This window comes from Eubalaena glacialis, chromosome 1 (genome assembly GCF_028564815.1).
Source record: "Eubalaena glacialis isolate mEubGla1 chromosome 1, mEubGla1.1.hap2.+ XY, whole genome shotgun sequence".
Classification (NCBI taxonomy): Eukaryota; Metazoa; Chordata; class Mammalia; order Artiodactyla; family Balaenidae; genus Eubalaena; species Eubalaena glacialis.
Window position 1 is genome coordinate 118,919,894 of NC_083716.1, and position 27,412 is coordinate 118,947,305.

The window sequence follows — 27,412 nt, forward strand, 5'->3', positions numbered from 1 at the left end:
TTCTCAGACATGATAGTGTCAATTGACTCATCTGCAAGTTTGCTGCTGCTTTTTCTCCCAAATCACTGAAATCACTGTTGAGCCTCTCTAGTGAATTTTTAAAAAAAATTTTATTTATTTATTTATTTATTTTTTGGTTGTGTTGGATCTTTGTTGCTGCGTGCGGGCTTTCTCTAGTTGCAATGAACGGGGGCTACTCTTTGTTGCAGTGCGTGGGCTTCTCGTTGCGGTGGCTTCTCTTGTTGCGGAGCACGGGCTCTAGGTGCGCAGGCTTCAGTAGTTGTGGCACACGGGCTTCAGTAGTTGTGGCTCGTGGGCTGTAGAGCGCAGGCTCAGTAGTTGTGGTGCGTGGGCTTAGTTGCTCCGTGGCACGTGGGATCTTCCTGGACCAGGGCTTGAACCCGTGTCCCCTGCATTGGCAGGCGGATTCTTAACCACTGCGCCACCAGGGAAGCCCTGAATTTTTAATTTTAGTTGTTTATGAATGTTTAATTTCATTTCGAGAATTTCTGTATGATTCTTATATTTTCTGTCTCTTCATTGATAGTCTCTGTTTGGTGAGACCTTGGTTCTTATATTTTCTTTTTAGTTCTTTAGAAATAATTTCCTTTATTTCTTTAAACATATTAATAATGGTTGATTTCAAGTATTCATCTAGTTAGTCCTTTAATGATAGTTTCCGTGACTGATTTTTCCCCCCGTGGATGGGCCATGTTTACTTGTTTCTGTATGTGTCTCATAATTTTTTGTTGAAACTGATTAGTTAAAATTATGTATTGTGGCAACTTTGGAAGTTACATTCTTCACCCCTCCCCAGGCTTGCTGTTGTTGGTGTTTATTGTTTTTGTTGCTCATTGCTTGTTTAGTGACTTATCTGAACTAATGCTGTAAAGTCTGTATTTTTTGGTTGTGTGTGGTTACTGTAGTCATCTGTGCTTGGTTAAGTTAGCGTTCAGCTGATGATTGGACAGGGGTTTCCTTCAGTGCCTTTGCTGAAGGCTCCGTATGTTGGGACGTGCTTTCAGTGTTCTGGCAGGCAGTTTATACGTTCCTGCCTTTATGTCTCTTTACCGCCTGCTTGTGCAGAATCTCAAGGTCAGCCAGAGGTGAGACGTTAGTGCCTTGGGTCATTCTCAGGCATGCACACAGCCTTGCCCATATACGTGATCTTCTAGATTCCCAGGAATGTGTCAGAGCTTTTCAAAGTTTCCTGAGGACGTCTCATCCTCCAGTTTTTCCTTGTAAGTTTTTTGGTCAGTTTCTTTGCCCCGGTGGTTATTGCCATGGTAGATAGTCGTTGTGGATTCTTTTTGATTGTGGCCTCAGGGAAAAGGGTCTCACACTGAGCATGCTCTGAGTGAGGTGCGATGAAGACCTGTGAATGGGGGTTCAGGGATATGCCAGACAGGTCAGATAATGACAGTTCTCTGGGAATGGGGATTCTTAGGGGCTCCAGACTTGTTCAACTTTTTCTAGTGGTTGTGAGGCTGTTGGTTTTCAGCCTGAGTTGAGACGGAAATAGGGCACTGCAAAGCAATGGGAAACTTACTGTTCCTACCAAGATTCAGCCTTTTGGCTTGAAGAATGCTCGGATTGTTGCAAGCCTTTGTTTAATTTCCAGTTTTGGAAAACTTGATTTTGCCAGATTTTGCTGATGTTTTCTTTGCTTCTTTGGAGGAGCAAATTTTCAGAGGTCCTTACGGTGCCATTTTGAAGGGCTCCTCCCCGTGTGCTTTTATAATTATAATATTTTCTCATCTCTTTGGAAATATAAATGATATATTAAAAACTGTTCGTAGTCTCTTCTCTAAACTGGGATTTGGGGGTATGTGTGTGTTCCTTTTGGTCTGTCTCATATTACAAGCTTTGCTCATATAGCTTATAATCCTTGGTACCTGCTCATGTTTAAGAGTAGTGGACTGAAAAGCCAATTATAAACTCTGAGTGTAGAGCTGGAGCTTGTTTACCATGAGATTACTAGTATTTGCTTTTAGGAAATTATTTTAAACTTATGTTATAAAATATTCTAGGAAGGCGTAATGAGATCTAAATCTTACAGTAAAATAAACACCAGTTACATTGAAGAGTTGAAAATAAAATTTAAATTCAGAAAAATCAGAGGAAAATGGTATTGGGTTATTTGTCAAACTAGTGAAGAAATTTATTTTATATTTGAGATCCAAAGATTTAAAATTTAAAAAGTGCAAAAAAATTGGTGGCTTCAGAGGGTAATCATTAGTTACGTATTCAACGTCTTTGAACATGTAAAACTCACCCTTTCAGACTTGTGCAAGTTGGTAGGTCCTGGGAGAGGCATTTTGTATTGCTATGCTCAGGGCTAGGAGACAGAAGGCATCCCCAAGGGAGGTTTTGTTGTTCTTGGACTGTCATAAAGCCAGGCTCCTGCGATCCGGAGGTGGTCATCTGGACAGGAGCCATTGTCTAGGCAGCTATTGAGGCAGGAGCTGGAAAGCAGCGGAAAAGCACGCCTGCCTGAAGTAATTCTGAATTACGGTGCAGGTGCCAACAACGGTCATCATCTTAGCCTTCCCATACCTAGTTGTTTGGGCCTACCAGTTGTGGGTCCCGTGGCCACGGTGAGGAGACCCTACCTGCGAGCTACAGAGAATCTACAGGTGCTTCCACAGTTGCCATCGATAATGGTGAACGCTCTCCCAGGAACGGAGGAAATACTCACCCCTCCCAGTGATTTCAGGGACAACCAGCTGGAGGTGCCCTTTGTCCCCGATGTGCAGCCTTGCAGACGTGCTCACATCAGAGGGTGTGGCTATGATGCAATAAAGTGGTAACTTGGTCAGGGCAGGCCCCGGCAACCTGTGTAGGGATATTATTTATGGTCTTGTTAAGCCAGTGGGGATCTTTGTCACTTATAAAAGGGCAGGTGATGGAAACATCATAAGAACTTGATTCTAAGGCATCTTTCCAGATTTTTAGTAACCACGGGAGTTGCAAGTGAGCAATAGTTTTACTCATCTGGTCCTGGGATGACAAATAGAACTTTAACTCAGTGCCGACTTTGATTCATTGGTCGTAGCTGCCTGGAGCAGTTTTGGGAAGGATTCTAAGGCTACATCTGGACTTAGATGGAAAGATGGGTTGAAAAGATCAATATCCGCCATGGGACGGGAAGCAGGAGGGGCCGTGTTATCAGGCTGGTTCATCCCCTTCACTTACCTCGTGTTTGCTCATGAGTATTTTTGGCGCCCCTGTTTCTTAGAGTGTCACAGTCTAAGTAGAATAGAATGAAGTAGAGGTAAGTAGGAGCTCTAGAGGGTGGGACCTTCCCACACTCAGCATCTAGCTAGCTCAGTGCTGGCTCAGCCAATGAACGAGTGCATGAGCTGAGACCAGAGTGTGTGAACTACCTAGTTTTCCACCTTGCGGGCGGGGGCGGGACCAGGCACCAGCCTTCTCATTCGGTGATGTCACCCTCCTGCATGACGTGATGTGTGGTGTACACAGAATACCAAAGATAATATAGGTCCCATTCCTACACCCAAGGGGCTTCCATCCTGGTTGGAAAGGAAATCAAACATGTTTGAAATGATTAGAGCTTGTATGAAGGCTGGTTTGTAAGAAAGTGCTAACGTTTCTAGTCTAGTCCTGGAAATGGGTGGTGTAGGTTTCAATGCAATAGTGCGTGACTTTGGAATCTCAACCTTTAGGCTTATTCCAATATATCTGTGTTACGCTCGGAAAGCCTCTTTTTTCTTGACTTTTCCTACAAGGTAAACCGCCCCCCCCCAATTTTCCTCTCATTTGTGGTGTCACTAGGATGGAATATTTGGTGGTTAAGGAGTTTTGCTTCTTTTAAAATGTTATGGTGAAAATGATCCACTAATAGAAAATACATGTCATGCAGATTTTTAGGCTGAAGATTATCCAGTCACAACATTTGCTTCTAGAGAAATTATTTATAGCATTTTTAACATAAGCAAAGGTCACAGAAAAGCCTTTGTACTGTAGTATCAATGCATTTTGAAAATCTTTATCCTGAGTAATCAGCAGTCTGTGCTTAGACGGAAATAGGAGAAATAAACACATTTCATGATGCATACCTTTTGTGTAGAGACGTCAGTCAGTTTAGTATAATGTCTGAGAGCCTGGGCTCTGGGTTCTTACTCTCAGGGCTGGCATCTCCACCCTGACCAAGTGTGTTACCTTAAGTAAGGGGGTTTTGATTTCCTCGTCTGTAATATGGGGATACTGATAACCCCTTATACAGCTGTTACAAGAATCAAAGGAGATCTTTCAGGTAGAGCTTAGGTCGGTGCTTGGCTTGTAATAAGCAGGTGCTCACTCATTGTTGGCTATTGATAATGCTGTTAGCATAGCTACTGTTGTTGTTAGATGGGTCTGTTATCAATGAGTGAGACTCACCTTCAGTGTATACTATGATTGTAAATATGTTAATGTAATTGTAATATGGTTAATAGTTTGTATAAAATATATATATATATTTTTTCATACAGGTTGAATGTAATTTTTACAAAATTTGATGAAGTCCAAAAATCTGGAAACATGATACAGTCTGCAAATGGTGAGTAGAAAAAGCAACCATTCTACTTTTGCTTCTTCACTTCCACTTTTAGCTTAAGTATTACTTACACTATATACTATTTCTGAATAGCTGAATTTGATACCTTGATAGGAGTTTCTAGGTCTCAAGATTTAACCTCCATTTACCCACTTTCCCAAGCTCGAAACTATGGAGTTGTCATTGACTTTCTTTTATAACCTACACTGAATCCATCAGCTAATCCTGTAGCCTTTATTTTTAAAAATACATCTAGAATCCCAAAGATACCCCGTGTAACTGCTTTTCTCCTCCTAGTACAAGCCATCACGGTGTTTTGCCTGTACTCCTGATTTTATTCTCTCCCCACACCTAAAGTCTGTTTTTCACTCAGCAGCCAGACTGATCCCTTTAGAATGTAGCGCAAGTAACGTTAATCCCTTGTTCATCAGAATCCTCCAGAGCTTTCCCAACTCAGTGACTCACGGTGCCCCACCGGGCCCTGCCTGACCTGCGGCAGCCCCCATTCTGAGGTCATCTTCCATTGTTCTTCCTGAAAGTTCTCTTGGCTCCAGCCTGTTGGCGTCCTTGCTGATTTTTAACATGTTTCTCCTGCTTCAGGGCCTCTGTGCTTGTGATTCCTTCTGCTTGAGGCACTTGTTCCCAGCTGTCATTAGGGCCTCATCCTTATTCCACCCAGAGCTCGGCTGCGGGCCCACTTCATTACACAGGCGTCCAGAACAGCACACCCAGTGTTGTAAGGGAACGCTCTCTGCCCTCACCTGGCTTGACTTTCCTTCTTAATGAATATTACTGCAGAACTGTTTTTTTGTTTATTCATGAGGGTAAGAACTTTGTTTTTTTTCTCTTCTTTATCCTTAACGCTGTTTGGAAGTCATCAGAAAGTCCATTGCCAACAAGAAGTTTTCTAACGTTGGATACATCATTGCATCATAGCTGTTTCAGGATTGCTAGGGATCTGAGATCATAGGGTAGCCTTCAGATTTTGACTATCTTGAGGCTATGTTAAAGAAGTTTGAGTGATTTCCCGCAAAGGGACATAGTACTTGAGGGCAGAGCAGGAAACAGAATCCAGGTCTTTCAGCTCACACTCTAGTTGTGTACACGTCGTTACCAGTACGGAATTTGTCTTTAAATAGCATGTTTCTTATAAAATGCTTTTTTAAAATTTCTTTTTCATACATTTGTAAAATCATTACAGTATTAAAAGAAAAAAGATTAATTATGATTCTGCTATCACCAGCAAATCAGTTTTCATTTTTCTGTATGATCTTCTAATTAATTTTCCTATAACTGTATAATTTGTATGCAGTTTTAACCATGGCATAATTTCTGCATATTACCCTCTACTTTTATATATACTTTTCTATGTGCTTTCAACTGTGTCATTGGTAGAGCTGAGACCAGTGATGAGGGGGGTTGACAGTGTGCGTGGGCAGGGCTGTCCAGCCAATTGCTAGACATGTGCTTTTATTTTGTATTTTATTTTTTTGTTTTTTATTTTGTCTTGTTTTACGTTTATTATTTTTTTTTATTGGAGTGTAGTTGCTTTACAATGTTGTATTAGTTTCTGCTGTACAGCAAAGTGAATCAGCTATATGTATACATATATCCACTCTTTTTTAGATTTCCTACCCATTTAGGTCACCACAGGGCATTGAGTAGAGATCCCTGTGCTGTACAGTAGGTTCTCATTAGTTATCTGTTTTATACATAGTAGTGTATATATGTCAAGCCCAGTCTCCCAATTCATCCCACCTCCCCCCCTCCTCTTGGTATCCATAAATTTGTTCTCTACATCTGTGTCTCTGTTTCTCCTTTGCAAATAAGTTCATCTGTACCATTTTTCTAGATTCCACATATAAACGATATTATACGATATTTGTTTTTCTCTTTCTGACTTACTTCATTCTGTTATGACAGTCTCTAGGTCTATCCACGTCCCTGCAAATGGCACTATTTCATTCCTTTTTATGGCTGAGAATATTCCATTGTATATATATTTATATACCACATCTTTATCCATTCCTCTGTTGATGGGCATTTAGGTTGTTTCCATGTCCTGGCTGTTGTAAACAGTGCTGCAGTGAACACTGGGGTGCATGTATCTTTTTGAATTATGGTTTTCTCTGGATATATGCCCAGGAGTGGGATTGCTGGATCATATGGTAGCTCTATTTTTAGTTTTTTAAGGAACCTCCATACTGTTCTCCATAGTGGCTGCACCAGTTTACATTCCCACCAACAGTGTAGGAGGGTTCCCTTTTCTCCACGCACTCTCCAGCATTTATTGTTTGTAAATTTTTTGATGATGGCCATTCTGACCGGTGTGAGATGATACCTCATTGTGCTTTTGATTTGCATTTCTCTAATAATTAGTGATGTTGAGCATCTTTTCATGTGTTTGTTGGCCATCTGTATGTCTTCTTTGGAGAGATGTCTATTTAGGTCTTGCGCCCATTTTTTTCACTGGGTTGTTTGTTTTTTTGATATTGAGCTGCATGAGCTGTTTGTATATTTTGGAGATTAATACCTTGTCAGTTGCTTCATTTGCAAATATTTTCTCCCATTCTGAGGGTTGTCTTTTCTTTCTGTTTATGGTTTCCTTTGCTGTGCAAAAGCTTTTAAGTTTAATTACGTCCCATTTGTTTATTTTTGTTTTTATTTTCGTTACTGTAGGAGGTGGGTCTAAAAAGATCTTGCTGCGATTTATGTCAGACAGTGTCCTGCCTATGCTTTCCTCTAAGAGTTTTATAGTGTCTGGCCTTACATTTAGGTCTTTAATCCATTTTGAGTTTATTTTTGTGTATGGTGTTAGGGAGTGTTCTAATTTCATTCTTTTACATGTAGCTGTCCAGTTTTCCCAGCATCACTTATTGAAGAGACTGGCTTTTAATTTTGTGTGTGTGTATTTGTGTAGCTTGTGTGGTTTTCCAGTTTAAAACTTGTTGACACCAAGATGGAAAGTAATGGGCAAGGAGGTAGCATTGGTGGCAGAAAAGCAAGTTTGTGCTTCATGCCTTTATTATATATGAGACAGAATCTCATTACAGTGCTGGCACTGGGGAGAAAGACCACACCATGTTGGAGGCCTTGCCTAGAAGATTATATATATGCACTCCATGAGTATTTTTTCCCCAGTTACATTGAGAAATAATTGACCTACATCACTGTGTAAGTTTAAGGGATACAGCATGATGGCTTGATTCACATATATCTTGAATATTCTGTGAGTTTTAATGAACTGACGATATGATTTAATCATCAGGAATACCAAAACCCTGTGGCATTGGGAGCATCCCAGCAACATTTTATTCGAATTGTCCAGGTGTAAATATTGCCCCCAGTTTCCTTATTTTTGTGGAATGTGCATATGTATGTATGTGTGTCCATGTATGTGTGTGTGTATGTGCTTATAGGGGTAGGGTTGAGGATGCAAACAGTTCTGTTAGGCTCTGTGTTAAAAAAATAACAGGTTGGGGGCTTCCCTGGTGGCGCAGTGGTTGAGAATCTGCCTGCTAATGCAGGGGACACGGGTTCGCGCCCTGGTCTGGGAAGATCCCACATGCCGTGGAGCAAGTAGGCCCGTGAGCCACAACTACTGAGCCTGCGCGTCTGGAGCCTGTGCTCCGCAGCAAGAGAGGTCACGATAGTGAGAGGTCCGCGCACCACGATGAAGAGTGGCCCCCGCTTGCCGCAACTAGAGAAAGCCCTAGCACAGAAACGAAGACCCAACATAGCAATCAATCAATCAATCAATCAATAAATCTTTAAAAAAAAAAAAAACAGATTGTAAGAAAGCCTTAACTCAAAATTTCTTAGAGGCCTCTTCAGCTTTTTACTGTAGAGGGATACTTAGGAGGCGTTGCAGCTTCGGTTCCAGACCCCTGCAGTAAAGCGAATAAAACGGGTCACATGAAGTTTTTGGTTTCCCAGTGCATATAAAAGTTATGTTTACACCATACTGTAGTCTTTTAAGGGTGCGATAGCATTATATCTGAAAAAAAAAAAAATACAGTGTACATACCTTAATTAAAAAATACTTTATTTGCTAAAAAATTGATAAACATCATCTGACCCTTCAGCAAGTCATAATCTTTTTACAATAGTAACATCAAAGATCACTGATCACAGATCATTATGACAAATACAGTAATAATGGAAAAGTTTGAAATATTGTGAGAATTACCAAAATGTGACACAGAGACACCAAGGGAGCAAGTGCTGTTTGGGAAAATGGCTTCAATAGATTTGCTTGATGCAGGTTTGCCACAAACCCTTCAATTTGTAAAAAAACGAAACCAAAAAAACGCAGTACCTGCAAAGCACAGTAAAGCAAAAGTGCACTGAAACGAGGTATGCCTGTTGATGCGTAGACTTACTATTTTAATTGTTAGAGCCAGAATAGAATAACGGAAAGGCGCATATATAAAGGTTTTAGAATTCCTAACCCAAATAGCTTGGTCTCTCATCAGTAACTTTGGGAGACCAGCAAGATGTTTAATTGCTGTCAAAACATAAACCACCTCATTTTCTTCTTTGCTGGAGCCATTGAACATTTAGGTAGCAGGTAGCATAGAGAAGCTGCAGTAGCAGCAGAATAAAAGTCCCCCCCCACCCCCCGCAGCTTCTCCTTTTTGTTTACTTGCCCACTGACTCCCAATGTAAAAGCATTCTTTGAACTCTTCTGGACTTCAGACCATTGAGTCTTCTACTTTTTTCAACCCATGCACCCTCTGCTTTCTCCTGCTTGCTCTTTATACAGCTTGTATCGCAACCTTTCTGAACTTTCTTGTTAGTTCTAGGAGTTTTTGTTGGTTCCTTGGGATTTTCTGTGTAGACAGTCACATCATCCACAAGCAGGAACAGTTTTGTCTCTTTCAGATGTGTATGCTTTTTCTTTCCTTTTCTTGCCTTATTACACTGGCTAGAACTTCTGCCATATGTAAAATAAGGGTGGTGAGAGTGGACCTCCTTGCCTGGTTCCCAGTCCTAGGTTTTGCATAACTAAGTTTGATGTTAACTGTAGGTCTTTTTGTAGATGTTCATTAGCAAGATGAGGTAGTTCTCATCTATTCCTACTTATCTGGCTTTTTATTACAAATGGGTGTTGGATTTTTTCCTGAAATCATCAGCATATTTTATTTATTTATTTTTGGCTGTGTTGGGTCTTCGTTGCTGCGCGCGGGCTTTCTCTAGTTGCTGCGAGCGGGGGCTACTCTTTGTTGCGGTGCGTGGGCTTCTCATTGTGGTGGCTTCTCTTATTGCGGAGCACGGACTCTAGGCGTGCGGGCTTCAGTAGTTGTGGCTCGTGGGCTCAGTAGTTGTGCCTCGCGAGCTCTAGAGCGCAGGCTCAGTAGTTGTGCCGCACGGGCTTTGTTGCTTCACGGCATGTGGGATCTTCCCAGACCAGGGCTCGAGCCCGTGTCCCCTGCATTGGCAGGCGGATTCTTAACCACTGTGCCACCAGGGAAGCCTGATCATCAGCATATTTTAAATATTAAAATATAATTCATACCAAAAAAATTCACTTTGTTAAAGTGCATAATTCAGTGGTTTTTCATATATTCAGAAAATTGTGCAGTTATCACCAGTGTCTAATTCTAGAAAATTGTCATCAGCCCCAGGAAGACCTGTGCCCATTAGCACTAGCTGTTTCCCTGTCCTTGCAGTCCCTGACAGCCTGTCTTCTGTCTATGTGGATTTGCCTGTTCTGGATATTTTATATAAATGGAATCCTCTGGTGTATGGCTTCTTTCATTTAATGTTTTCAAGGTTCATCCACCTGGTAGCATATGTCAGTACTTCATTCCTTTTTATGGCTGAATAACATTTTTTTCTATAAATACACCATGTTTTGTTGAGCCACTCAACAGTTGAAGGACATTTGGGTTGAAGTTTGTGTTTTTCAACTTTGTTCTTCTTTTCGAGATTGTTTTGACTGTTCTGGGTTCCTTGCATTTCCATATGAATTACAGGATTTTGATAGGGACTGTGTTGAACCCTTGGACCAGTTTGAGGAATATTGCCATCTTAACAGCATTAAGCCTTCTAATCCATGAACGTAAGATACCTTTCAATTTATTTAGGTCTTGGAATTCTTTCAACAATGTTTTGTAGTTTTCAATTTATAAGTCTTGCACTACTTTGGTTAAATTTATTCCTAGTATTTTATTCTTTTTGGTGGTATGGTAAATATAATTCTTTTCTTCATTTTATTTTTGGATTGTTCTTTGCCAGCATATAGAAATAAAGTAGAATTTTATATTTGATCTTGTATTTGGCAACCTTGCTTAACCCATTTTTTAGCTAGATTTTTCCTCTCCAGTGGATTCCTTAGGATTTTCTATATACTAGGTCATTTAATCTGTGAATGTAAGTTTGTTTTACTTCTCTCTTTCCAATCTGGATTCCTTTTAGGGTGTTGCTTTTTTTGATGTCAATTGATATGATTGTTTTTCTTTAGCCTGATGATATTGTGAGTTATGTTGATGGATTTTTTTCAGGCAATAATCCACTCTTGCATACCTGGAATAAATCCCACTTGGTCATAGTGTACAGTTCTTTTTATACAGTGTTGTGTTCGGTTTGCGATTACATTGTCGAGGAGTTTTGCACCTAACTTCATGAGAGAGGTTGGCCTGCACTTGTTCTTACCCCCCGCCTCCCCTTTGTCTGGCCTGTTGACTTTTAAGCATGCCTAGTGTCGTTCAGTAAAAACACGCCTACGTGTATCTCCAGCCATTCTCATTGCTCTGCTTCTCTCCTCCGCTGTACAGCAAACTTCTCCTGAGACGTCTGTGTTAAAAAAAACAAAATTCAACCGAGTAAATTTTAAAGATCTACTTGGCTTTACTGAATGAGTCTTGAGTTGGGCAGCATCCCATCTAGCGAGGGTGTGTGTGTCTGGGGGGGGTTGCTCCAAAAGGAGTAGAGAAAGGGAAAGGTTTTTTAAAGGCAAGACAAGGAAGTCATAAACAGAAAAGATTATTTCAGGCTAAAGTAACCCACCTGTGGGGGACGGGACGGGTCTGTGTGGCAGTGACCTCATCTTCACTGGGGCTGGAGGACGCCCATGAGACAGGTGACCTCCCTGGTGCCGACCGGGAAGTTCCTGACCGACGGCGTGAGACCGCAGTTGGTAGGGAGGTTGAAGCAGCAGTTGGGTTAGGTATTCGGCCCCACTCTGGTGGTGCGGCCTAGTGTCAGTGACTCCGTCTTGGGCCTGTGGTTTGCTTTTTTAAACATCCGTATTCCCTGTCTCAGTCTCTTCGCCTAGTCACCTCCTCAGACCGCTCCAGGCTCAGGGTCCGCTCACGTCACCGACACAGCTGCCGGCGCTGTTACGGGGTGGTGGCCGCGCTACTCCACCCGCTGGCGTTGCCAGTCTTCACCCTGCCCGGCCTCTCACCATGCTGGGCACTGTTGACCCCCATCTCCTCCTCCTGGAAGCATCCTTCCTCCTTGCCTCCTCTGGCCTGACCTCCTTTTGATTTTTTTTTCCTGCTGTTGGGCTGTTCTTTCTAGGTTTGCTGTCTGCTACTTGCCATTAAATTCTTAAGGCTGGCTCGGTCCTATGCCTTTTTCTTTCTCAGGCAGTGCTCTCCTTTGGGTTATAATTATCCATGGCCGGAACCCTGTTTACTAGCCAGATAACATGTTTTCATAAATGCGTCTCTTGCCCACACCCCGTCTCAGTGCTGCTAACCGTATGTGAAGGAGCTGCCTGTCTGACGTTTCTTCTTGTACTGGAGACACGTATCCAGACTCATGTCCCTCCTCTTGCTCAAAGACAAAACCCAGAACACCTAAACATGACCTCGTCCTAGCTTCTCTCTGTACATCTTCCGTGGATGACTGCTCCGCTGTCCACCCAGGCGTGTGAGTCAGGACTTCCCTGTCATCCCGGAGGCCCCACCTTCCTCCCCGCCTGTGTGCCTCGTCAGCGGCTCCTGTGGGTGTGGACGCTTCTCAGCGGCCCCAGCGCTCGTCTCCAGCCCCTTCGCCTGCACTGTTGAAACCACCTGCTCACGGTCCCCCTGCCTTCTCCCCCCGGGTCTGTTCTGTTGTACGACATTGCCAGAATGAGGACCGATCTCTCTCTCTGGATGAGAACTGCTCTGTGGTGGAAGAGACTGAGGCCAAGAGGTCTTCTCCTGTCTCCTTTTTCCTTCAGCCAGGACAGTGTTAAAAACATTTATAAGTATTATCTGCACTGTCACTTTGATGTTAGCCTGAGAGATGTTCACTTTACAGAAGTCTGAGCAGGTCGGACCCCTGCTTTCTTGAAGGTGGACACAGCCTGTAGCCAAACTCTTCTGGGCGCACCTGGGGGCAGCCTCAGAGCAAGGTCTTCTGACCCCCTTACCCTTTCATTTCTTTATTTGGAAAATGTTAAATGTATGTTAAAGTGGATAGACGAGAATAATGGAGCCCCACATGGGCACCACCCAGCTTCACCAGGTCTTGTTTCATCTCCATTCATCAGAAATAATGGGCTGTAAGTGAAGAAGAGCTGGAACACATTATGTCATTCAAGTCGGGTTCAAGACGTGGACATGGCCCTTTCTGTATTTTTTAGTAGAAACATTAATATAGAAAATGAGCATCAGTTCCAGATTAGGTATATTCTTCTTAGGAATTTTGCAACTATTAATCTCCCGAAAATAAGCACACCGTTGTTATCGTCTATTTTTAAGAACAGAGGGGGCTTCCCTGGTGGCGCAGTGGTTAAGAATCCGCCTGCCAATGCAGGGGACACGGGTTCGAGCCCTGGTCCGGGAAGATCCCATGTGCCGCGGAGCAGCTAAGCCCATGTGCCACAACTACTGAGCCTACACTCTAGAGTCCCTGAGCCACCACTACTGAAGCCCGTGTGCCTAGAGCCCGTGCTCCGCAACAAGAGAAGCCACCGCAATGAGAAGCCCGTGCACCATAACGAAGAGTAGCCCCCGCTCGCCGCAACTAGAGAAAGCCACGCACAGCAATGAAGACCCAACGCAGCCAAAAATAAATAAATAAATAAATAAATTTATAAGAACAGAGGAAAACCAATTACAGTTGGTGACTCCTGTTTGTTTCAAGAGGAGGGAAAGGCGTGAACATCATACGTTAGCTGCGTGCTGATGGTGGCTGGGAGGAGGGCTTCCGTCCCATAGGGTTAGACGAAGGCTTTCCGAGCAGCTCTGTGTTGCAGGTGGATTCTGCCTCCTGGCCTCACTACTCACATGATTAAAAAAAAATCTTCTTACTGTTTCAATTCATTGCTCTCAAGATACCCCCCAGTCCTTACCGGCCTGCTGCAGCCGTGCTCCATCTGGCCCTGCAGCCTCCTCAGCCCGGCCCTCCCCTGGGGCCACCTGTCCTCCTTGCCCTTCCTCTGAGACCCTGGTGCACGACTGTTCTGTCTCCTCTTTCTTATCTCGCTGTTCCTCATCCTTTCCAGCTCAGTATTCCCTCCCTCTGGCTCTAGAAAGCTTTCCCTGACCTCCCTGTTGGACACTTCCAAGCATCCCCTACTTTGCTACAATTGGTGATTATTTGACCGATGTCCCTCTTCTGCGTTGGACTCAGCCCCCTGAGTACAGGGCATTCTAGGCTCCAGACACCTCCGTCTGTCTTCGTCTCTTAGTCCCGGTGAGTCCTCTGGGGTTGGCTCATTTGAGGGGCATCAGTGTTTTCCTCTGTAATCTCTTAGTATTGATAATACAGAGTGCATACGTGGAAACTTCGTACCTGAGGTACCCTGGTCCTTCTTGTTTTCTACTTTTCCCTATGGATTCTTGGGTACCAGATGAGAGTTAGACCTGAGAAAGAAATGAGTCAAAGGCAAAGAGAGGATGGAAACATGGGGCTCATTTCCAGGTTCCTAAACTGCCTTTGGGCCAGGGTTCCGATGGATGGAGGGCCGCCGTGTTTGATTCGTACGCGTGTTCACAAATGTATTTCCTAGGCTGACCCGACAAGCCGTCTGTTGAGTGATCTGTCTCTCAAACCCCATTTGTGAAAATTCAGCCTCTGTTCACAGCAGGAGGACCTAACAAGTGACTCAACAGGGACCTAACACTTTAGGGGCTGCTGTGGACGAGTGTGGCCATCGTTCCTCCTTAGGAAAGGCTTCTCTGCCCCCGCAGCACGCGGGCCATGTGACTCGGGGCACAGCGCTTCCCTCCTGGGAGCCGGCTCACTCCTGTGCTCTGCAGGGTAAATGAGGTCAGGTGTAAAGCTCCCAGCCGTCCCCGGACGGGGTTGGTGCTCAAAACGATAGGTTTCTCCTCCATTGCTCCATCTCAGGGATATATTCATTTTTCTTTTTTTAAATAAATAGAACATCATTTGAGAATAACTCTCATACTTGTGTTTCTTGCAGAGTTTTGGGTGATTTTGGAGTGTACATTTAAAATTTAACGCACGTTTTCTTTAATGATAATGCACTTTTTAAAAAATGGTGGTTTTGAGGTGTAATTCACATACCATACAATTCACCCACTTAAAGTATATACTTCAGTCATATTTAGTATACTTACAGATATGTACAATCATCACCACAGTCAGTTTTAAAACATTTTTGTCACCACAAAAGAGAAACCTGGTGTTCTTAGCCGTCACCTTCCTAATTCCCTAACCGCCCCCCACCCCTGCCCCAGCAGCTGCGAATCTACTCTACAAACTTGCCTTTTCTGGGCATTTCATGTAAATGGAACCACACAGTAGGTGTTGATGTCTGTGTGGCTTGTTTCATTTAACATGATGTTTTCAAGGTTCGTGCGTGTTGTGGTGTGCATCAGCACCTCTGTTCCACTGCATGGCTGGACCACATTCTGTTTATCCTGTCCATTCATCCAGTGATGAACATTTCGATGGTTGCTACCTTTTTGGTATTGTGAATAGTTTACAAATTTTTGTTGAACATATATTTTCAATCCTTTTTGAGTATATACCTAGAAGTGGAATTGCTGGATCCTATGGTGATTCTGTGTTTGAAGAATTACGTATTCCTCTTCTTGAGGAACTGTCAAACTGTTTCCCACCGTGGTTTCCACATTTTATATTTCCACCAGCAATGTGTGAGGGTTCTATTTTCTCCACATCCTCTCCAACAAGACAAGACAAAAAACACCATGTTTTCCTTTCTTTTTTAAAAATTACAGTCATCCTAGTGGGTGTGAAGTGGTATCTCATTATTTTAATTTGCATTTCCCTCATGACTAATGATGCTGAGTATATTTTCATGTGCTTGTTGGTCATCTGTAGATCTTATTTGGAAAATCTCTCTTCAAGTCCTTTGCCCGTTTCTAAATTGGTTTATTTGTCTTTTTGTCGTTGAGCTAAAAGAGTTCTTTATATATATTAGATAACAAGACTCTTATCAGATATTTGATTTGCAAATATTTTTTTCCCATCTGTGGGTTGTCTTTTCACTTTCTTGGCATCTAAGTTTTTAATTTTGATGAATTCTAATTTATCTGTTTTTTCTTTTGTTACTTGTGCACAATAATGCTCCTTTGAGTAAGAAATAAAAGCTCTGGATTTGAGCTAAGTTGAAAGGAACTATTAATGTAATAGCAATACTCTTAGGGAAGAAATGGGTTTTGTCTTGGGTTGTATTTCTTGACATGTTCAAAATTATGTTGTTCTAAGATGTGTAATTGATTATATTTATATAAATGCCCCAGACTTCATGTTTTAGAAGTGTAAGACTTGTGACTAAACAGCAGTGAAAAAGCATCTGAGCAGCAACTGGAAATGGGTGTCCTGTCTGTAATAGAATACTTCATCTTGGTATGATTCCTTTTTGTTGCTAGGTTACCTGAAGGCCTTTCGGTTTTGAATGGCAAGAATATGGGAGTTAAAAATATGTTGTTTTATAGATGTTTCTTTTTTCTTTTTTTTCCCATCTCCATATAATTAGCAAACCCCTTGAAGCAAAAATTACAGTTTTTCCTTCTGTGGGTTTTAAAAAGCATTATTTTCTGTGTACGTTTTAAAAATCACGCAGATGTGCTTACGCTCGTGGGAGAATCGAATTTTCAGCGCGAAAGAGCCAGTAATTATAGACTAGTCATATTGTCCTTTATCTGCAGCCGCTTCATGTTCTTTAATTGGATTTGATTGAAACGAGGCCCATGCTTGTTAATTTGGTTAAAAATGTGCATGCTTTTGAGTTTCTTGAGCAAAGCGGACATGTTCATGAGGAAAGAATGAAAGTATCATGCTTGTTCAATCTTGAAAATTCCATAGTAAATCTGTAGCTAAAGGAAAAGTACTTATTTGCTAACAAAACTGTAAGCTAGATAGTAGATAATCAGAAAATTGTAATGTATCTAGGGTGTCATTTTGCTGCAAAATGCAACCTGCCCTCTGTTGTTTTACTAAAAAATTTTATAATTTGAAGAACGTTGGCTATCATCTCTAAGTTTGTTGGAAATGAGAAATACAAGTCTGAAAACGAATAGACTGACGATGGATTGTTAGGTAAGATCTGAACTGTTGCCCAGCATAGCTGGGACAAAGCATTCATTGTTGAAAGGCAAATTGATTGTCTTTTCTTTTTTAAGAAGCTAAGCTGCCGTTATTGTGCAGTCTTTAAAAACAGTGGTTGTGAATAAGTGGATCAGGTCCGATAATGGGTTCCCAGCCCTCCCCCCACTTGTTTACTAGACTCTGCATGTTACGAGGTTTGGGATTCTGGCTCAGTATCTTAGGCAAGTGTTTCCGTAGTCACGGCCGCGGGGATGGTGTGCTCCCAGGCTGGCAAGGGCACTGTGCTGCACCAAGGAGACCGCCCCTAAAATAGCCTGGAAGGGACTGTCTCTGGCGCCAGCTTAAGTAGCTTAGGCTGCAGCTGACAGCTCTCTTTATCATCTGTGTGGGAATGCCATAGCTTTGTGACTTTCTTCTCATTTAAAGTTTATGTTAAGAGCGTTCTCTGTTTTTCCGGGGGGCGGGGGAGGGGGGAGTCAGGTAGCTGGTTAACATTTTTTTCGATACCAGTGTTAAAGAGGGCTCTCTGACTTGCGTCAGATGGGAAAGGTGCCCCCGCCCCTTGAACAATCATTGTTCTGCGGAGTGTAGGCTTTCATTTTGGAATAGGGCGGCCGCTGTCCTTGGTGCTCAGATCTCACTGAAGAAGCCCTGTGGGTGGAGAGTTTGCTGAAGCGTCAGCGGCTGTGAGCAGGTGTAGCTTTCAGAGCAGTGTTTTTATTTGTACCGCGGTCACTGATGGTCATGACCACTGGGAAAGGTAGGCTATTCTAATATATTCTGGAAATTGTTTGTAATTATTGCTGCTTAACTAGGAAATAAGATATTTAAGGTATTTTATCATTGCTTTGAGAACTGAAGATCATGGATGAAACTTAGGAAAATAATTGTTACGAGTATTTGTATTTAGGCAGGGAAAAATTGTGAAACCTGCAGCTCTGTTAACGTTAGTGTTGACCTTCAAGGACCAGGAGAGAGCAAGTAGGCACAGTGAGCCGAGGTTGGCTGTGTTTTCATCAGCCTCTGTTTATTTTATGTGCTTTAAACTTTTTTTTCCTGCTCTCTTGTATTCACAGTATATGGCTCATGAAAATAAATTATTTTGCAATTACAAGACATTTGTTAATAAGTATAGGCTGTCTTGAAAGGACTCTACTGGTTGGAAATTTCTATGGTTTTCCCAACAGTGGGCAGATTAAAAACACATATAAATCAGAATAGTGCAGGGGTGCCGCTTCTGTCTTGAGAATCATTGTATAAAATTTTTTCCTTTTAAAAGATTTACATTTTTAAAATGCGCAGATGGAACTGAAAAACTATGAAAGAAGTGTTGTTTCCAAAGGTCTTATTGATTAGCCTTCAGTCTTTCCACGGAGGTTTTGCCAGGTTTTGGCAGTGTTGAAAGGATATGAAAGAGCTCCGTGTGACGGAGGTTTGTGTTGGAAGAAGAGTGCCGTGGACGTGCTGTGAACCACCTGTATCCCTGTCTAGGTTTCCTGTGGGATGGGCTTCCTGGCAGGCTTTTAATTTGTTGTCTCTGAAGGATATTTCCAAACCCTTCAGCTGAAATAGGTATTACACAGAATAAATTGTGCACAGTAACAAGTGTTCGTTTGTCTCCCTGCCGGGAAATGGGCATGTGTCCAGCTCATTGGCTCTGTTCTTTTGTCGTAGATTGTTAAGGTGTGTATATCTGTCTTCTTAATTTGGTTGAGTTTGCCGAAAATGGACATATTGGAAGATGCTGGATTATGTTTGTTAATTATATTTTAAAATTGAGAATTGAAAGCATATACTGCTAGTGGTCATTTTTATTTCACCCCTTTTAACAGTATTCTGTATTCAGCTTAAGTTGCTGTAGGAAATCAAAACCTGGGCAGGAGAGCTAAATAATTCATGTTCTGAAGTGACCTCTTTTCAGAACCCTTCATTTGAGGATTTGAAAGTGTGTTACTTGTAAGTAGCATTTGTCTTACGTTGTCATCTTGTAGATTTTTTTTTTTTTTTTAAACAACAGGGAGACATAATTATGGGGTTGACCATTTTATGTTAAAGACCGTGGAGAAAGCCTTGTGGCTCTGACTTTGAAATAAAGACTATTCTCTCACTTGATAATTCCTTTCCAATAACCTGTCTCCTTAGTCGCTGTTACCCGAAATGCAGGCTTTAAAAGCATTTAAAAGGGTACTTTTTACCCTAGGGAGCTGCAAGTATAGTAGGATACAAGGATTAAATGCTGTTTCTCGTAGCGGGGCATATTTGAATCTTCCTCTGTCAACCCATGGTTAATAAGGGACCCATAACAGTCTGTACAATATAATGCCAGCCATTTTCTACTACGGTTCTGTGTATTTTAGTATTTTCAAAGCACTTTCCCGAATGTCTCTTGTTTGTTTTTGTTTTCTGATTCTCACAGCAGCCTCAGGAGGAGTAGGCAGGGAGACGGGAGGTTTGAGTTCTCTAAATGGGCTGGTGGCCCCGGACTTTGCCATCCTCGACCTGCCCTCCTTCCAGCAAACTGTCACCCAGCTCAGTGCTTCGCCCCTACTGTTGTGCTAAAACCCTGGCTTTGTTTCTTTGATTCTGAAATTGTGCCATTTTCAGTATAGATGTGTTAGGGGGAATAGTTAAAAACTGTAAGCATTCAAAGAGATATTATTAAAACAGGCATTGGCCTGTTTAGACACATAGTGATCTGGACACTTGGAAGATGTGACATCCCTAATCAGTTGCTTGCCCAGTGATGGGCGGGTGTGGGGCGAGGGGGGGCGGTTCTGGGATTGGAAATCACCTTACGAACATGATGAGTTTGTTTTTGAGCGCAGGGTGGTATTCCTGTGCAGGGAAGTGCAGGGGAGATGTCAGGGGCCTTGCAGGCCATGCTGAGAAGCTGAGGTTTTTATTGTAGGCCATTTGCTCCTCAGAGTTAAGCCTTTAAAAATTGGGCAGAGAGACTGATACAGGGTGACCAACTTTCTTATTTTATTTTATTTTTAAAAATATTTATTTATTTATTTTTGGCTGCGTTGGGTCTTCGTTGCTGTGCACGGGCTTTCTCTAGTTGCGGCGAGAGGGGGCTACTTTTCGTTGCGGTGCGCGAGCTTCTCATTGCGGTGGCTTCTCTTGTTGCGGAGCACGGGCTCTAGGTGTGTGGGCTCCAGTAGTTGTGGCTCGCGGGCTCAGTAGTTGTGGCTCGCGGGCTCTAGAGCGCAGGCTCAGTAGTTGTGGCTCGTGGGCTCAGTAGTTGTGGCTCATGGGCTCTAGAGCTCGGGCTCAGTAGTTGTGGCTCACGGGCTCTAGAGTGCAGGCTCAGTAGTTGTGGCGCACAGGCTTAGTTGTTCCGCGGCATGTGGGATCTTCCCGGACCAGGGATCGAACCCGTGTCCACTGCATTGGCAGGCAGATTCTTAAACCCTGCGCCACCAGGAAAGACCCAGGGTGACCAACTTTAATTTCACCAAATATAACATAGCAACAACCAAAAATCCCCACCGTATCTCTTATTTCAGAAAACAAGGGACATTAACACCAGTAAAAAAAAAAAAAAAAAAAGAGAAAGAAAGAAAATGAAATGATGTAATTTAGAATAAATGCTGGTCTTTTCAATGAAAGAAATTTAGCTCTATGAGAAATATACAAGTTTTTCCTTGAAGTTCTCAGTTTGGTGCAGACGGGTTAAATCATCCAAAAGGTGTCATCATTCCTGTACATGGTGTTTGGGTCTAAGTGACGGGATCGTAAGCGTGTGCACTTCGGAGCCCCTCCGTCGGCGTGTGCGTCTCTGTCTGCCTGGGCAGTGTGTGGCCTGGGCGGGCAGCTGGTCTGTCGGCCCCGGTTCCTTGTGTTCAGGTTGGCGAGCTGCTGTGAGAGTGAGTGAGATGATGCACGTAGCACCTGTGTGACGTGGAGACACAGTCTAATGGGAGGTGAAAGTTGGATTTAGCTTGAAAATGACGTGGTTGAGCTTTTTGTTTAGATATGGAAGCTCCCTTAAGAGAAACAAGGTACAGAATCAGATGCAGAATAAGGTCTCTTAAAAAGAAGCTGCCACCAGTGCTCCGATCTTGGTTTCTACCACCGCCAGGGTCCATGGGGATGGCAGATTTGAGGCCTGGAGCAGGGGATGTACACAGTGAGCCTGGGCATCTTGCAGCACCAGACAGTAGGGACGTGCCCCAACCAAAACAAACCAAACCAAACCAAACCAAAACTGTGACGGGGGTATGTCAGCTGTCACAGGGGGCAGCTGAAAGATTCTCACAGACTAGAGCGAGAAGAGTTTGATCGATAAGGTAGCACCGGATTATGACCCAGAGTGTAAGTGTTGGTGAGTCTGTACTGATGCACATTGATGGTCGAATAAGTGTATAAACAAGGGGAGGGGTTGGAGGTGAGAGCCATACCAGCTGCACTTCAGGATGATATGAGAGGAGGGGGGCCAGGGGGACGTGGTGGGAGATGGCTGCCGGGCTGAGTGGTGCTGGGACCAGCTGAAGCAGGGCACTTGGAGAGTGAGCAGGTTTGAGTGTGGGGAGATGATTGTAGTTTTGGACACTTGAACTTAGAAGTTTATTTGTATGTGGCTTTGATTCACGTGGGTTTGTGTCTTGGAGTAGAGATGGGGCTGACATTAGAGGACTAAGATTTATAAGAATGGAGCTGTTTATTGTCAGTTATATTGTCATCTTATTTCTCTCTTTCTTCTTACGTAGAGGTGTGATTATTTGCCTCCCTTGGGTTCTTGAGAATGAAGTCATTAAAGCAGGGATGGAGGATTTGAAGGATTATTGCACAAGAGGCAGCTAGCTCTTGGTGCAGTTGCTTTAATATGAGGAGACAGTCTGGTAGGGACCCTCTTCCAAAGTTGGCTCTGGATTTTTCCAGCTGACTTGCTTTTGCTTCTGTGTAGTGGTTGTCAGGAAGAATTGGGTCAGGGTTGGTACAGTGATAATTAAAATGACATTTCCAGACGAATGCAAAGTGTAGATCTGATATTTGTGGGATTTGGTTTCTGACATTAATTAAGCACAATACCCTTTTGGTCAAGTTCAAAGGTAAAGTAAGTCCTGTGGTCAAAAGGAGAAAAGAAGATTAAATCAGGGAAAGGATCCATTGTGATTTTTGTTACTGTGACATTCAGAGGTTACCCAAGGTGTTGAAAGATTAGTTGCTGATTCCTAGAAGATTAGTTTTCAGTCATCAATATGCAGATTTTGTCCACAGCAGTTAAAGTTGCTTAAAACTACCCCCTTTCCATGAAATAGTAAAAATGTAAGTCCAAATATGTTCACTTAAAATAAATACCTTCGTGTAATTTTGGAGCACTTAAAATTTTTTTTGATTTATTTATTTTTGGCTGTGTTGGGTCTTCGTTGCTGCACGCGGGCTTTCTCTAGTTGCGGCAAGCGGGGGCTACTCTTCGTTGCGGTGCGTGGGCTTCTCACTGCGGTGGCTTCTCTTGTTGGGGAGCATGGGCTCTAGGCGCACGGGCTTCCGTAGTTGTGGTGCACAGGCTTAGCTGCTCTGCGGCATGTGGGATCTTCCCGGACCAGAGCTCGAACCCGTGTCCCCTGCGTTGGCAGGCGGATTCTTAACCACTGCGCCACCAGGGAAGTCCTGGAGTACTTTTGTGAGACGTTTAAGTACCAGTTTAAGTGCCCTACTCTAACTTATTACCATGCAGATGATTGGGGTTATTATTATTAATAATTACCAGCCTGTTCAGCAATCTGTGTGCCTGTACTGCCCTGGCGTCGGTCCTGATGGCTGCCTGGGCTTTTTCAGCCCAGGGACGTCGTACACATTGACCCCACTGGAGTCCGCGCTCCTCGCCACCCAGCTCAGCATCTGCTCAGCTTCCAGGCACCGCCGTCACGGTGCGGAGGCCTCGGGGTCCCTTCCCTGGGCCTCGGTAACCTCTAGGAATTTCCTCTCTGAAGCCTCCCCGTGCTGCTGGCCGTCACCTCTGAGAGTGGGAAGCACTTTGTTCTCTGAACTATTGGCATCCAGTTGAGGGCCTGGCACAGAGTGGGCACCTGAAGACCTTCTGAGAACACAGGTAACGGGTATGTGAATGATGCTTATTCTGCAGATGACGGACAGGCTCAGAGGAGTCCAGTAACTTGTCTAAACGAAAACAGCACCAGGGATGTCGAAGTCTGGAGAAGAGCTCTCTGAAACCTGTGTACTTTTCACCACACGCCACGCCACGCCACCTCCCAAGGTTACAGTCACATGGGGAAGATTGAACTCCAGTTATTGGTATCTTTTCTCAGTGGAACCGCACACTAACTAACTGGTTTACCCCTGTGCTAGAAATGCCAGAATCTTTATCCAGCACGAAAGTGTGTAGCGCTGAGGTCGGAACGCTTTCCTCGGCCCGTCCTCCCTGGTGGGCACGCACACAGAGGCTGCTTCTAGGCTCAGCCCATCACCTGACTGCACGTGTGACTGTACCACCTGTGTGCACCCGTCCCCTCGGCACGGATGCCCAGACATTGAAAACAGATCTATCACTGACCTTTGGAATTGGGAGAACTGATTGAGCAAGGCAGGAAAAATAGTAGAATAGTTAGGATGGGCTTCGTGGGTTCTTCTTATAGCCAGGTTCAGGGCTGAGTAAGTATGTACATTTGATTTTTATAAAAGTGAAATTGGAAAAGAAAACAATTGAAAGGCCCTCTTTTCTATCTTAAAGTTCATTTTTGGTGTCTTTAGTTTACTTGGGTTTCTTTGGACAGAAGCGAGAATCGGGTTTGAGTGTGGCTCTCTGCGTTCAGGCACCCACAGCTAGGGCAGCTGTCACGGCGGTCCTAACAGCTGCCTGCACGTGCTGGTGGCCACGAGGCTGGAGCCACAGGGTCGTGAGTCCATGGTGCCCTTTCCACAGAGGAAGGACAGCCCCGCCCTAGGGCCCTTTCCTGCGAGAGCACGCTCTCTACCCTTTTTTGCTTCATTGTTCACGGCACACTGGAACTTTGCTGCTGCCCTTTCTCCCCGTCCTGCTCTTGAGTTCTCTGCTCATGACAGACATGCCTGAGTGATCCTCGCCCCTGTGATGATGGTGAGCTTTGTGTCTTTGGTGGAAGCCACCCCGTCCAAAATGTCTCTCACCACCCCCTCTGCCTTTTCCCTGCTCCGCTGCACTATGCTCTGGTCTTCCGCTGCATCACCCTTATCCCGGGTTATCTGTCATACTTGAGTTTGCGAATGTGTTCTCTCTCTTCATAGCGCAGGTTGCCTGCGGGGCAGGCGGGGAGCCTGTGCTTTTGTTCTTCCTGTCTTCCCAGGGCCTGGCAGAGTGTCTGGAAGGGACTAGACCCTCCCGCAGCCACGGGACAGGACGGAGGGACAAAGGAAGGAGGTGGTTGTCAAAGTCAGGCAGCCGCCAGCCTGCGGTCCTTCTGTGAATTTCTTCAAGGAGAGCAACGCTTTGCTCGTGCATTAGAACTTCAGAAAGAGGGTCTGTTCTCTCCTGCCATTCTCTCCTCATTCCTTTCCTCTCCTCCGTTTTTCTTCCCTCTTCCCCACCAGGTTCCTTTTTTGTCTCTTTCCTTTCTTCCCTCCCACTGCTGGGAGGAGCCCATTACCTACTGGAAGGCAGTCTGCTGTCAGAGCACATTTTTGAGCCGGGCTGAGGGGCTGTGATGGGGTCCCCCCGTGTGCCCAGAGGTGCCTGCGAGGCTGACATTTGACCGGCGGCCAGAGGGGAGCGAGGGTGTCCGCGCTCATAAGCACCCTCACACGGCGGTCTCCTTTGGTGTAACTGGGAAGCTGTTACGTGGGAATTGGCTTGGGAGCTGGGGAGGGCTGCGGGGCTCGGGGAAACGGTGAGCTGGCCCCGGTGGCGGCCCAAGGTGACGGCCACGTGGTCTGTGCGCTCACATGCCCTGTTCTTAGGGCCAGAAAATAGGCACATGATCAGTGTGAAGGACAGTTATCAGACAAGTAATTTCAGCAATAGGCTTACAACTTACAAAAAGCCTCTCTGAGGATATCCTGCACCTTATGTAGTATAACTGTACTTACTTGTACTTTCTCCCCTTAAAATACACAGGCTCGCAGCCTCCCGTGGTGTTGATATTGCCCTGAGCTTTCCTTTGCTGGCTTCCTGTTTTTAGCCTGCAGCTGGGTGGCCTCTACACCTGGCCAGGCATCAGAATGTCTGTCTTAGAAGCCCTTAGCTGGCAGTTACTCAGGGATGTTTACTTGGAAGGATCTCCAGATTCTTAAAATTCACAAGACTGTGAATTTTTTTGTTCATTACAATGGTTGATTCTTTCTTAGAATCTCTTTTTGAGCTGTCCTGAGCTTGACTGATCTGTGTTTCATGGGATTTAGTGTAATCCCTTGGTAATCCCTTTGATGATCTTGTTTCCTAGGAGAGAAGCCTGAAGGTAGCTAAACATTCATGGCCATGGCCGGAGAATACAAGAGTCAGTAGTGAATTGACTTAAACTTTCTACGGGGCTCTGTGCAGGGGCTGAAGCAGGAGGGATTGCAAGTTGTGTGAGGAACTGTCTTCTGCCCCAGAGCACCTGTGGCATCTGGAAGAGAGTGAGAATCACACAAATGACTGCTGATTTAAGCCTCCTGTGCCCTCTCCTCCTCTGGCCGAGTGACCTGGGGTTGGGTGGCTCGTGGAGGACGGTCCCAGGTCCCCGCTCTGTGACCCTCGTGGGCAGTAGGAGCGTGAGAGGGAGAGGCACCCCTGGGACAGGCTCCTCCTGCATTTCTCTCCTCCTGGGTCTGTCCAGATTTTAAGGCACTAACACACCTATGTCTGGGAACGACGGTTCTTGGCAGAATGGGAAGCTGCGTTTTCCGTCTGGCCGGGAGTTCGTGGTTGCTCACCAGACCATGTTAATACGGGGACAGTTCAAGTCTTCCCCGAGCTCCGTGGCCAGCTCTTCCGGCAGGAAGGCTGGTCCATCTCCGTCTTCCCTACTTCACCCCCTGAGATACTCAGCATAATAAAGTAGCCATCTCTTTGCATCCCTCCCTTTCGGTTGGTTCCAAGGATGAGTTTATAGTCTTTCTGAGGTGTGTTGGGAGATACTCTTCTTCAAGGTTGATCTTTTGTACCTGATGATTGCTTTGTCGCCGTGGGTTCTTTTCTTTGGGGAAGGCATCGTATTAACAGGGTTAATTTAAGTTGGGCCTTCACACTGGTCAGGAGATGCTAACTTCAGTAACTCAAACCGCTGGGCACGACTTGGCGACTGTGTCCTCTGCTTCCTGGCGCCCAAGATGGGGACAGTCCCAGAATGGTGGGGCTCCTGGACCCGTCTGTGTGCAGAGGGCCGCTGGCTAGTTTGTTCCGTGTCCCTTGCCCCTCCTCCGTCTGTCCGGGAGGCCTCTTTGGAATGTGTGCTCTCTCACTGTGTGTTCACTCAGCGTGATGGTCTACCGTGTTCCTGAAGCGTGTAGGCTGTGCACCCATTTAGAGCATTTCACGGTCCCAGTTCATGTGAAGTCCTCCGGTATCGGACACAAGTGATGGAGTGAGTCATGTCAGAGAGTCGGGTGGGGGGTGGGGCACAGGGAATCCTTTCTGGCTGATTCGGCCCTGTTCTATGTGTTCTATGTGTCTGTACTCACTTGGCATATCCTGTGCATGCCTTTAGCAAAGCGTCACACTGAGTCATAACTGCTGCGGGTTGTGTGTGTCTGTTTCCCACGCTGGACCGTGAACTCCAGGATGAGAGCCACGCCTTCCTGTCTGCATCCCACCTCCCAGCAGAGTACCGGGCACAGAGGTGTCCTTGGTAAATGAATGCAGAAGAGACGAAGGAAGGAAGCTGCACATGGTGTGCTCTTAGTATTCTGAGGAGGTGTCCTCTCCAGTAACCCCCGCTCCCGCGCCCCCGCCCCCCAGGGGAGGAGTCCACTGCCTCTGGGCATCCATCCAGTTTTGTTACAGAAGCAACAAAGGGGGTATTCTGAGACCACATCACCTCCCAGGTGACCCTGTGCCTTGGACTTGAACTTCCAAGTCATAGGCAGGCCGTGGAGGGTTTAGAGAGAATTTAAAAGTTGGTGCCACTTGGTGGAAGCAGATTCCTAATTTAGTTTTTTTCCTTTACCTTATAAATGACACATTTCTTTCCTGTGACCCTGAGAAAATTGTCATTGAGACCATCCCAAGGCTTCTTGACAAGGGGGCAGGTGGATCCTTCCATTTTGGAACCAGCTCTACAGAAGGGAGTTTGAGGCCTTCTTCTGTTTCTCAAAAATGTCCCTACATTTCTTTTACTGTATAACCTGAATTAGTTCTATGCCTTTTATAAGAGCATTAAAAGAATTCTGTTCCTCTAAAATATGACACAAATGAACTTATCTACGAAACAGGAACGGACTCACAGACATAGA

The 27,412-nt window shown here is 44.5% G+C and overlaps 1 protein-coding gene across 1 annotated transcript in view; it reads left to right on the plus strand.

The window, feature by feature from the left end:
* Positions 1 to 27,412, plus strand: part of CLASP1 (cytoplasmic linker associated protein 1) — a 268,149-nt gene that overhangs the window by 109,618 nt on the left and 131,119 nt on the right. Inside the window, exon 10 of the mRNA XM_061183060.1 lies at positions 4,494 to 4,561. Within this exon, the coding sequence (XP_061039043.1) occupies positions 4,494 to 4,561 (68 nt within the window). The remainder of the gene's footprint in view (positions 1 to 4,493; positions 4,562 to 27,412) is intronic.